The sequence below is a fragment of the Drosophila takahashii genome, chromosome 2L (assembly GCF_030179915.1).
Source record: "Drosophila takahashii strain IR98-3 E-12201 chromosome 2L, DtakHiC1v2, whole genome shotgun sequence".
NCBI lineage: Eukaryota > Metazoa > Arthropoda > Insecta > Diptera > Drosophilidae > Drosophila > Drosophila takahashii.
The window spans coordinates 15,838,520-15,850,802 of NC_091678.1; the positions used below are offsets into that span (position 1 = coordinate 15,838,520).

The following is a 12,283-nucleotide window of genomic DNA, read 5'->3' on the forward strand; positions in this document are numbered from 1 at the left end:
TATATTTGAATAAAATGTTGAAAATAAAGTACATTTTCATAAATGGATTACCAGATAACAAATGAAGCGGTCTTGGGCTGGCGAGCTTTACATATATAAAATCTTTTTTCCAAACACTTTTCATCATTCAAGACGTTGTAACTATTTCCAGCTCTTCCTTTTCCTAACTCTACGCAACGTTCATTTCCACCCAGATTATTTGGTTCTCCTTCAAGCCAAATGTTTAATATTATTGGTAAGCCATTTGTGAACCACTTATGTTTTCCGGGATCCGCTAGGTCACTGCCAGAGGTCCAATATAAATGATCTATTTTGTTGTCTAATATATATTGATTAATCAAATTCCATTCCTCAATATACTCAAACGATATTAGATCTGCGTCCATTTGCCGACACGACTCGAAGGCATCAAACCAGTTTTTTTCACCAACGGTATCGAAGTAATAATAACCATTGCCAATCTTTACAAAGGGGGTGGTGTTTACATTTTGATTGACTTGGATGCCTATTAAAAGTGTCAATTCATTTAAAAAGAGTTTTTTTTATAAATTAAATATTACCATCATCAATGCTTGGAATAATTCGATAGGCACCAGCCAGAGAACACAGTCCCAGTACTGTTAAAAATACACAGATTTTAAGAAACATTTCGGATTTACTGCTTGATAATCTCTGAATTTTTGTCTTTTATACCTGTGCGAAGAAATCATTTGTGTACTTTTCTCATTAATATGGGTGCATAATTTTAGTAAATATTGTTCTTTGGTCGAAAACGCACCATTGTTTATTGATGTGGAACAAATAATAAATCCCCATCAGAATTATTATTTTTGATCTGCTAATAAGTAAAGCAAAGATGCTTTTTTTCTTAAATAACAAATTTACTGGTTAATTATTTTTAAATTTAATATTTGGTTGCAACCATAGCTAGTACACCAACCAATTCAAGCGGTGTTGGCAACTCGAAAAACTATCGCCGAAAGTGTAGAAACATCGATAGCATTGAACTGAAATCGATTTTAGTTCCAGCCCTGGTCGAGTTGTTTGTTTTTTATTTTCAATTAAAATCCGCGATCATAAGAAGCAGCAGCTGCATTGTTTGTTTACCTGCTGTCGTAATATCAGCCAACTAATTCTGCGCGTGGGAAATGGGAAATGCGAGTGGCAAGCGGGAGACGGATAATCTCTACACGTCGGAGGAGCTTCGCATGCTGGAATCGGCGTACAAAAACGCTTCAGGTGGAGCCCTTGAGAAGATGACCCAAGACAGGCTGGTGGTAAGTGGGAATTCCAGTGCCACGTGTGTGGTGTGAGTGCGAAAATCAATGGCCAACTGCAGGCTGCAATGGCGCGGGGTCAGGGTCACAAGTTCAAGGACGCGCGGCGTGAACTTCCTTCAACAACAAAATAAAATATCAGGGCCCTTGAGTTCATGACAAACGGCCATCCACTGCTGCGATTGTCACCCTATGAAAGGGTATTTTTCCAAAAACATTCAAGATTTCAAAAAAAATTTCAAAACTGCCCATTTTTGTTTTTAAATTTGTTATTGAAAATTTTTAAAATTTTTTAATTTCAAATTTAATTTTTAATTTATCCTAAAATTTTAACTTATAACGGTTTAAAATTTGACACACTTCTTTGAAAAAAGATTATTTTCGATGTAAGTTTCAGGACTCCCATTTTGAATATTTTTGTAGCAACAGAATTTTTTTTTGTGCATGTGAAATTTTGAAAATGTGTATTTTTACGCAATGAAAAGTATAAAAACTTTCTCCACTACTTAAAAATAAGATCTTGACCTCAAAAACTGCAAAGTACAACTTTATAAATAGAAGTCATAAAAGGTTAATAACCCCAAAATCTAATAAAGTGTTAAATAACAGTAATACAATTACTTTATAACAAGAAAATGCATATAGGTATTATCTAGGGTATTAACCCACTAAGTTTACTCAACTTTATCGCACACAATTTATAATCTAAAAAACGCTTGTGATATAACTTTTCCCGATGCCGGTTCAAGGCCCCCAGATTTCTCAGTCGTTTTATTTTTACCACAACAGATGACGGAAATGCAACCATTCAAAAATTGTTTGTTTGTAACCAGATGATTCCTTTAAATGTTGATTATTTGATCTATTTATAGTCCAAGTGTGATTAACACCACATTCGCTAGGGTATACCGAAATTCGATATCTATGTATAACAACGGAGGTGTTATCAGTTATGAATTGATAATTCCTGGGTCTCTGCAAACGGATCGACAATTTGTCTAATTTGTTTGCAGTCGCATTTCGTTGTTTGTCTTTTGCTTTGTTGAATTTGCTTGCTAACGAATTAGTCGTGATTCCGATGACTGGGGTCGTCAATTAGGGCCAGCCCAATTGAATTAAAAATAAGCAATATGCTTAACCCGTTTGCGGCATACATTATGGTCCCGCATTCACATAAATTTAATAATCATTGCTCAGAACAGAAACGTTTTTCAGTATGAAGTAATAGCGGGATTTCTAAAATACAAAAATTTTAACTATTAAATTTGATTATATTAATACAATCTTGCAAGCGACCCATGTTGAATGAAAACCCACTCAAAAATATAAGCATAAATAGCTTTTTGTTTGCGAGCGGTTCTTAATGGGTTAATCTGTGTCAGCGCTTCCCAGACCTTCGTTCCCTGCAAGAATTTGCTGACAGCAGCGGGAAAATTATGTTTACGTATCCGGTGCTCATTTTGTTTATATCTTTTGTTTTGTTTTGAAAACAGGAAACTTGGTCGCAAACCATTGAACGTTCGCTGGCCGAAAGTACGGCTCAGTATCTGTTTACACCGACGAAGCCTGGTCAGCAATGTGTCAACATACAGCTAAGGAAATTCGGCGAGCCCTACTATATAATGGAGCGGGGAAGTATGGACCAGAAGATCCAAATGCTACTGGGCTCGATGGAAAGAAGTGGAAATGACACCTTCAACAGCAAGCAATTGGAGCAAGTGAGTCTATAAATAAACGAATGTTTGTGGGATTTAAGTAAACATTATCAAACATCGGTAAAATATTATTATAATTCGATGCTATCGAATCGGGTCTCGCTTTGATCTTAATATTATACTTTTGTCAACATTTTGTTTATTTATTATACCCTGTTTAATATTTTTCTGTATTTTTAATATAACCGAATCAATTTAATTTTTATTTAGTACATCTACTCGGTGATCAAGAGTTACGTGCATTTGGAGAGCACTGCCAAGAACTCGAGCATCAAGGAGTGGCAGGATCTGGGCTTCAATACCACAGAGCGTTCCGCGGCCACCTTTGCCAAGGGCCTGATGCGAAATCTGGGCAAGGAGCTGGAGCACACAATGCCCACTGAGGCCCTGGAACGTTGGTTGCACGTCACTCCGCAGTTTCTGCAGATCTGGCGCGAGGTCTTCAGTCAGCTGTATTGTCGTCATGGTGGCAGCAAACGCAACTTAATCAAGGAAATGGAAATTCCCATTCTACCAGAACTGTGTGGTAAGCAAATTGCAATTCAACTTTTTTGATCTTCAAAAGATTAATAAGTTAAATGAGCAAGTAACATGAAAAATCTGCTACTAGAAATAAATGAATGCTCTCATTTTCAGATGCTCCTCAAAACAGTCATTATCGCCCAATCATCGAACTGCCGCACGTCCTTTATATCAATGCTCAATTACCCCGCGAGCATCGCCACAAGTGGCGTTTTCTCTTCTCATCGAAGATCAACGGCGAAAGCTTCTCAACGATGCTGGGAAAAGTCCTGGACAAGGGACCCACGTTGTTTTTCATCGAGGACGAGGATCAATACATATTTGGTGGCTATGCGTCCGAAACGTGGTCAGTGAAACCCCAATTCGGGGGCGATGACAACTCCTTGCTCTACACCTTAAGCCCTGCCATGCGGTGCTTCTCGGCAACAACTTATAACGATCACTATCAGTATTTGAATTTGAATCAGCAGACTATGCCGAATGGCCTGGTGAGTAATGTTTATAAGTAATTGATTGATGGCTCTGCTAATTGTTTATATCTCGTGCATAGGGTATGGGCGGACAGTTCGATTTCTGGGGCCTGTGGATTGACTGCAGTTTTGGCGATGGACAGAGCGTTGAAAGCTGCACCACATATCGAGATTATGTGCAATTAAGGTGAGTACATTTCCATTAATATTTTGTGATCAGAAAATGTTTCATAATTTAAATTAACACAAAATATGTTATAATTTATATTGATCTTTCCACAGTAAACGCAAGCAATTCAAAATACGAAACATGGAAGTTTGGGCCGTGGGAGATTTACCCATAAAAGAAGGAGATGAAGAAGGCGAGGGTCAGCAGGTATGTTTAGTTTTAACACTATTTTGATAATAAATAACTATATTACCTGAAACCCTCAGAAACGTTCGGTGCTGGATAGCAATCTCGAAGATCGCGCTATGTTGGAAATTTCTGGCAAGAAAATGCACTCGGATGGTTTACGCGAACCCGGAATGGATGATTGATATTATATGAAACTATTAAGAGGAAATGCTTGGTTTTATCATGTTCGAGAATTTATGAATCCATGCCCGTTTTGGGTGTGCAGTTAATAATTCAATTATATTTCCTTTAGCCTTATTGCAATCCCTATCAAACACAAAAAAGAAAGTCCTGCGAACAAAAGAGTATTTGTTCAATCCATTCCTATAAACGTTTTTGTTTAGCTATTAATGTTTATATATATACAATGTATAATGGATATAGTTTATGTAATACTGAGAGTATTGTTGTTGCGTTTTAGATCTTAAAGTGTGAAAATGAAATCATTTAAATGGTGTAACAAACAAGCAAGCATAATAAGCAATGTTAAATCGTCGAATTTTCCCATTTTCTATCCTACGTCAATAAAATGCAAAATATTTGCTGAATTCTAATTTATTTCCAAGTTTTTTAACTATAACATTGTGACAAAGAATTTTATCTGTAATGGAGTGATCACAGTGGATTTTTTTAAGGAATATTAAAACCAAATGTAAAATTCTTTTATGAATTAACTCAATGTAAATTGTTATGAAGAAGAAAACTTCAGTTATTAAAGTAGGTTTTTCGTTATTTTGGAATTTTAGGTGGGTTTTATCTCAATTGTATTATTATCGTTTAAAACGCACGGCATAACATTTAATAGTAATCTTTATATATTTTAGATATCCACGGCATAACCGGATAGTGTCACTCCCGGTGCAATCTCCTCCTCCACATAGGATCCTGCCTCCTCGAAGGACCTGGCATTGCTGTCCTCGAAACTGCGACCCACGCTGGCAGGTGATTGCCTCAGAGTCGGAGCCCTCTGCTGATTGCCAAAGTTCCTAGACACCCCATAGTTTCCCGATGATGAGTTATAGCCCTCGTCCTCCTGGAAGCGGCGACCTGTCGATCTTAGTTTGGGCGCCTGGAACGTGTGCTGCTGGCCACTGTCCGATCCCCGACGATTGTTAAAGTCATAGGTGCTAGTCTCGGATCCCCTTGGATAGTTTGTCTTACGCAGCATGGCCTTAAAGTTGAACGGTGGATCCTCGGAGTTCTAAAAAGTAAATAGGCTTAGAATTTCTTTTGCTTGAATTTGGATACTTGGATACTCACATCTCCCTCATTGCGAGCCATGTTCTGAAGTTCCCTCACTGGATCAGATGGTGGATACGAGGATCTTTGCTGATAGTTGCGCTGTTGCTGGTTGGGATTATTGCGATAATAGTTGGATGAGGGCATTGGTGGAGGAGGTGGAGGCGCCGCATAGCCCTTCAAGGAGTTACGCCTGGATCCGGAGCGATGGACTCCCCAGTTCTGGTTGCCGTTGTTGTAGTTGCTGCTGTAGCTGTTGTAAGCATTGTTATACGCATTCATGTTCATCTGCATTTGATTTCTGCACAAGAAAAGGTGTTATTTCAATTTCAAAATGAAAAGAAAATTTTACCTCCTCAGCTGTTGGGGATCCCGAAAGTAGCCCTGATTGTAGATATTATCGCTCTCGCCCATGCGATCCCAGTTGGTCTGGCAAGCCTGCTCCTTCTTATATGCATTGTAGGTCAGGGCACAGGAAGTCATCGAGGGATTGCGCTGCAGCGGGCTGTCCCAGGGCTCATCGTCCTCCATGTGCTGCGTTAGCAACTGATTGGGGAAAGTCTGGCGGGAAATGGAGTTGGCCGGGTCCACCATGTACTGGGTGTCGTAGAAGGGAATCTGGTCCAGCCGGAAGGGCATCTTCTTAATGGGCACTGGCAGTGGTCCCAGTTGCGAAGAGTTCACCTCCCGCATGTTGATCCTCTCGAAGGGCACTGCCCTAGTGCATTTATTCAATCCAGCCACCATCCTTTGATTGTAGATGTGAACCTGTGGAAATAAAGTTGGTTGTTAAAGACGTATAACAAATTTAAAATAACTCTTTAAAAGTTTTGATATTACTAAAATTAATTTTAAAATATTTATTAAATATTTTTTATTTTAATAGATTTTCTTTTGAACATTTTTACTCACCTGCTGTGAGAGATTGACAAAGTCCTGGAAGCGAGCCGCCCTGTAGTGCAATAGGACCTGGAAGATGGACTTCTCGCGCCACTTTTTGGCAAACGGGCGGATAAAGTCGGCGGTGTTCTCGTTCAGCTGTCCGGACTTCTCGTTGACCAGCGGAGGGAGGCGGACCCGGTCGCGGAATCCCCTAAAGGCTGTGGCGAAACGGAAATGGAGGGAAGGCCGTTAGAGTAACCCATTTGAAAGGCGGTCAGCGGGTTGGACGGGGTGGAGAATGAGAGGGAAGTCACCTTAATTTAATTAAATTTTCATTTCTTTTCTACGCAGCACTTATAATTCATCTCTTTCCGCAGGTGCCGTCGATGTTAAGTGTTATGTCTCAGACAGCTATAAGCCGATTGGTTGCATCAGATAGAAACTACAACCGCCCATCGGGGTGGGATCCACATTTGACACCACTAAGCGGCTTAAGTGGTTGCCGAGACCCTAGACTAGTTGATTGCTTGGTTTTTTTTTTTTTGCGTTTTCTAGATTTTATTGGTAGTAAGTAGTATTACGAGTAGTATCGATCGATATAGTGATATAGTGTGTATAAATGGTATATATAGACGGGGGCATTATTCATCGGCAGAGGCCTGTTCGATCTTGGATATTCGCACCGCCGCCAGAGCCTCGTCCATTCTGGCCTCGAGGAACATCTCCTCGGCCTCCGAGGGCGTCTCACTAATGTCGATGTGCTCCTCCTCGTACTCTCTTAGCCTATCCACCTGCGTTTTTTTACCTTTTTGTATTTTGGACGCGGCCACATCTTGATGCTGATCCTGTCCCTTTTTGCCCACTATGAGAGAGGTTATAATTAGGTTATCTAATATTTAGTGCAGTTTTATTGGGAGAACTTACATTTAAACACTTTGCCGCCCTTGACGCGTTTTCGTGCTAGCAAAGCGCGCATCATGGACTGCACCTTGATGACCTTCTTCACCTGCAGCTCATACGACCTGTAGACCATTTATATTAGTAAATTAGTTTAATGTAAAATATTTTATAGTTCACCTAGCCAAAAACTCATCATTGTAGTATCTCAAAAATACTTTGGTCTTGCCCAAGGACCAGCCTTCCATTTTGAGACGCAAAAATAAAAGACGACAATTATCCTTGGTCATTTCCACAGGCTCATCAAAGTCAAAGGCAAGGAATTGATATCTAATAAAAAATGGAGAAAAAATATCTATAACAATATACAAAATAATATCTAATAATATTTTCTGGAGGAATATAATTATTAGAGTATAGTTATAAGCATTTTTTATTATCGCCCAGAAAAAATTATATTCCTCCTTAAAATATCTTTATAAATTTAATTAAATTATAATTTTAATATATTTTTTCATTAATTAAGAAAATTCTGTTACCCACCGTCTCAGGAACTCCTCGAAGGGCAGGCGTGAGCTGAAGCCTTTTTGCCGGGCGACGACAGTGTCTAAGACTCCCAAGGCCTTCATCTGTTGCTGGACGACATCCGAGTGGAAAGCTCTGGGCTTGTACTCCAGATCAGCGCGAATACAGCGGACAAAGTGCACGCCGAGATTCGAATTCTGGCTTAGCATTTTGAGCAGGGTCAGGCAGGTGAACCGGAAGTTAGCGGCCAGAGTTCTTAGATTATTCACCTGGGAGATGCAGCCGGCACTCAGAGTATTCAAAGCCTAAGGGGAATAATATTAAGTATTAAATTCCTATATTTAATATTTGTAGCAAACAAGATTGAAGTGATTGTTTTCTACTTTTTACGTTATTTTTAAGAAACCTTATTTAAATGGAAAACTCACGTAGGACTTCCGTTCGGTTTCGTCCTTATGCTGAACCGCCTCAAAGGGCATCGTGAGATTGCCAGCCTTGGTCAGTTGGTTGGTGAACATAAGCATGATGCTCTCATCCAGAGAGGAGCGGAAAGTCTCGATCATTTCTGGCGGTACGAAATCCCGGTTAATGTCGGTGAAGGCCCGCGTATCGTAAATGATGCGGCCCGTGTAATGAGCCACGGATATCTCGGTGGCAGTGTGCTTCTTCACAAACTGGCTGTGCTTCTCCGAAACACGATCTGCAAATTGATAATGATAATTAATCATACTGTCTAAAATGAGATATTCCAAAGAAGTGACAGAATTTTGTACCCATGATTAAATCCTGATCTTGGCATGAACGTGAGGCATCGTCAATGATGTAAAACAAGCCATCCGGTTTGGTTAGCAAATTATCCAGAGCGGTCTTGTTGTCATAGAAATTTAGGTTAATGGTATCAATATCCTCAGCCTCCATTTCCAGCATTTCGCTGATGAAAATGCGCTGGTTGTAATGATATTGCATCTGTTCGTTGAGAGTGTTGATCATCAGTTGCTCGAGACCATTGCGATTGAAGCACTCAAAGCCAAACATGTCGTGGATAATAATGGCATTGGTGTCACCACTAAAATGGGGTAATAATTGTGATATTTATATAAATTTATTACAAAATTGCAATTATTTTTAAAATCAATATTCTACGATACTTACAACACAGCCCGTGGGAAGGACATGTTCATGTTGATTCTGTTGATGATGAAGTCCACCAATCGGGAGTAGAGCGTGCTGGCCACCGCATCGCGGGCATCCCTAGCTTCTTCAGTAGTATACTGGCGCCTCTCGGCGATGCCACCCTTGACCATAATGAAATTGGTCAGGGACCACATGAATTTCTTCTCATCCACCCGCAGAAGCTCTGCAATCCGCGAGACGATGTCCGTGTTCTCCACTTCAGCGAACTTTCCATTCTGCCGGAAACGGATATTGCCAATATTCAAAATGGCCGACAGGACCTTACGAACGGTCTCCAATTGCTTGTGATTGAAGTCAATGTCCCTCAGAATATTCTCAAACTCCCTGTATTTCTCCACATTGCCCTCGGGATCATCGCGACGATACTTTAGCTTCGATGGCGGAACCTCTGGCGGAACTCGCAGATAGCGATAGTTTCGATCAGCCTTGAGATTGTACTCCTTGAGCTGATTCTGCTGATTGATAAAGTCGTAAAAGTAGTAGAAAATATGGAAGTTGTGCTGGGTGCCATCTGTGGTGGCCACACGTAACTTCTCCAGCATATACATATTGAATACGGCTCCGCTCATCTTGCCAGTTTTTCCGAAGGTCAAACAATACTGCAGAACACATCGGGTGGAGTCGTTGTTCACCGGAGTGCCTGCATTCACCAACATCAGGATGGCCTTAATGGAGCTCTCGACGCGCCCGGTGGCTCCTCGATTTCCATCGCCCAGGTAGCACAGGTGCTTGATCAGCAAACGGGCATTGGTGGACTTGCCCGAGTAGCTCTCTCCGGACAGCACAATGTGCTGTGGCTCCCGATGATGCAGCATGTCCTGGTAGGCGATATCGGCCACCGAGAAAATATGCGGCTGATTCTCCGATCGCGACTTGAAGCGATACTTGGCATGGAACTGATTAAAATATATATACAATTTAAGTAACTTGGGATAACCGAATTTATAATAGGGTTTCTTTACTTATTAGATTTTTTATATCAATCGTATATCTTATAATCAAATTTTTAACTCACCTCCGGTGGGAATTCCTCCTTAATCTCATTGGAATTCAGCGACAACAAGATATCGCCAATAAAACTGTACGATTCACCCGTCGAAATCCGGTGATGCAGTGACTCGATTATGCTCTCATCCACAGGATTTTCCAGAGCGGCCAAGTCCTCCGGATACATCCTCTCCGGCTTCTCATCGAACCTCTTGACATAGCCGCGGTCCACAAATAATTCCGGCTCCTTGTACAAACTTTTGACGTCCCTGGAGAGTTCCAGCATCTCCGAGATGTCCGAACGCATCTCGTCCTCGTTCTCAATGAGTTCCGTGAGAAATGGATGCTCCACCATCTCAACCATCATGGGTCGATTCTCGGCATTCTTCTCCAGACTCTCGGAGATGAAATCATTGATCTGCTGCGACCAGTTGGTGGGTCTCATTAAGGTCGGCGGCGGATTGCGAATAATCTGGAACATGGCCCTGGTGGGATGCATGTCAGCGAATGGGGGCTTTCCATCGGCCAACTCGATGGTGGTGATACCCAAAGCCCAGACATCAGCACGAACGGTGATATCCGGTTCCCGGGACTCCATGGCGGACACCACTTCGGGGGCCATCCAACAGGGCGAACCGATGCAGGTGCCCCGCTTTCCCATGGTGGAATCCACCTGACGGGACAAGCCAAAATCGCAGAGCTTCACGCGTCCATTCTTGGTCAGCAAGATGTTGTCGCCTCGTATGTCCCGATGCAGGACATGATTACGGTTCAATTCGATGGCCGCCCGACAAGTCTCTCGGATGATATAGGCGATGTGCTCCTCTCGCATCCGACGATCCAGTTTCAGGAGCTTATTCACCATATCCACAGCAGTTCCTCCAGCGCAGTACTAAAAAATTTTAAAATTTAAATTATATACATAAAAAAACGCAGTCCAACATTTATTTATTTTTACGCAGTTTCTATAAATTTTAACGGGAAACATAATATAATATTTGTTTTAGACCCCAAATATAGTATTTGTTTTAAATTTAAAAGATATTTTGTTTTAAAACCAAGTTACTTTAGCAATGAAAATTTATTTAAACAAAACTATTATTTTATCTTGCTTTTAACTTATTAAAAATAACAACATTTCCTGGACACGTCTTAAAATTATTAAGTTCTACTGTTTATTTTTTTAATAGTCCTGACTTACCTCCATGACGAACCAGATTTCATCGGGTCCGTTGGGCTTCGACAGCTTGTACACCCCATAGAACTCGGGCAGATTGGGATGGTCACAGTAGTCCCGCAGAGTGCGATACTCCTCCTCGATCGACACCTGGTGCTCCTCATCGTAGTGCTGAATCTTCAGGGCCACAATCCGATCATTGTCCAGCTCCTTGGCCCGAAAAACCTTGGCATTGACTCCCTGGGCTATCTCCTCGTAGATCTCGAATTTATCCGTGGGATCCGGCAATTGCGAGTACGGTAAATACATCCTGACTTAGTTGACTATCCTGAACGTTCGAAGAATATTCCTGCGATGGTTCAATTGGGTTAGGTTTGGCAGTTAAGGGCTACATAAAAGGGGTCGTTTCATTTTCTCGTTTCATATTTCTTTTGTGCAAATCGCATTATGCTTGGGTTCGTTTACATAACACTTAAGAAAGAGTATTGTAGGGGTTTCTTTTGATCTCTTGTTTTTAAAAGTGAAAACTATGTTATTTTGTAACCTTATTATTATAATTGTCTTACGGAAGAAATTTTTGTATTTGAACTGGGTTTTAATAAAATTTTGTACTCAGAACTTTTTATAAATTTGTGCAAATCCAAGTCATTTAAATTTAAAAATGAATAAATCAAATTCATTGACAAACCCAAAATACACATAGAATCCTTTAACAGGATATATTATATAACGTTTTAAATTGTTTTTTTCTGTTTTAACATTAATTGAAGTTTTAACTGCTTGTTTGAGATCCACTTCTTGTATCACTTAATCCTTCAGGACACACCTATTCCGTTTCAGAGTGGCACACTTTTCCTGCAGATGACTTTTCTTTAGGGAAATATTTATTTGATTTTCGAACCGACCGCACGCATGCAGCACGTACCGCTGCCGTAAGCCAACTAAATGATGGGCCAATGCAATCGACGGCTTTTCACTGGCAAGGAAGGAAGCCATTCAAT

General features: G+C 40.6%; 2 protein-coding genes across 3 annotated transcripts; one reads left to right on the top strand and one right to left on the bottom strand.

Annotated features, from left to right (window-relative positions):
* Positions 1 to 1,022: 1,022 nt before the first annotated feature.
* On the top strand, positions 1,023 to 4,939 carry LOC108062475 (MTOR-associated protein MEAK7). 2 transcript variants are annotated; one of them, XM_070211410.1, is made up of 7 exons: positions 1,023 to 1,277; positions 2,771 to 2,995; positions 3,203 to 3,518; positions 3,629 to 4,002; positions 4,065 to 4,171; positions 4,267 to 4,360; positions 4,420 to 4,939. In XM_070211410.1, exons 1-7 carry the CDS (start codon positions 1,149 to 1,151, stop codon positions 4,522 to 4,524), a joined length of 1,350 nt encoding a protein of 449 aa, XP_070067511.1. In that variant the 5' UTR covers positions 1,023 to 1,148; the 3' UTR covers positions 4,525 to 4,939. The 2 variants fall into 2 exon arrangements, with proteins under 2 accessions (XP_070067511.1, XP_044250980.1); XM_044395045.2 differs by having other exon boundaries at positions 4,267 to 4,353; positions 4,416 to 4,939.
* Positions 4,940 to 5,121: 182 nt separating this feature from the next.
* ninaC (STKc_myosinIII_N_like and MYSc_Myo21 domain-containing protein ninaC) lies at positions 5,122 to 12,235 on the bottom strand. Its single transcript, XM_017149153.3, has 14 exons — positions 12,109 to 12,235; positions 11,307 to 11,631; positions 10,134 to 10,997; positions 9,077 to 10,014; positions 8,698 to 8,990; positions 8,353 to 8,624; positions 7,943 to 8,229; positions 7,580 to 7,729; positions 7,427 to 7,524; positions 7,308 to 7,364; positions 6,533 to 6,720; positions 5,973 to 6,388; positions 5,642 to 5,921; positions 5,122 to 5,582 (listed from the first exon to the last, which is right to left on the bottom strand). Exons 2-14 carry the CDS (start codon positions 11,589 to 11,591, stop codon positions 5,202 to 5,204), a joined length of 4,509 nt encoding a protein of 1,502 aa, XP_017004642.2. The 5' UTR covers positions 11,592 to 11,631; positions 12,109 to 12,235; the 3' UTR covers positions 5,122 to 5,201.
* Positions 12,236 to 12,283: the final 48 nt, after the last annotated feature.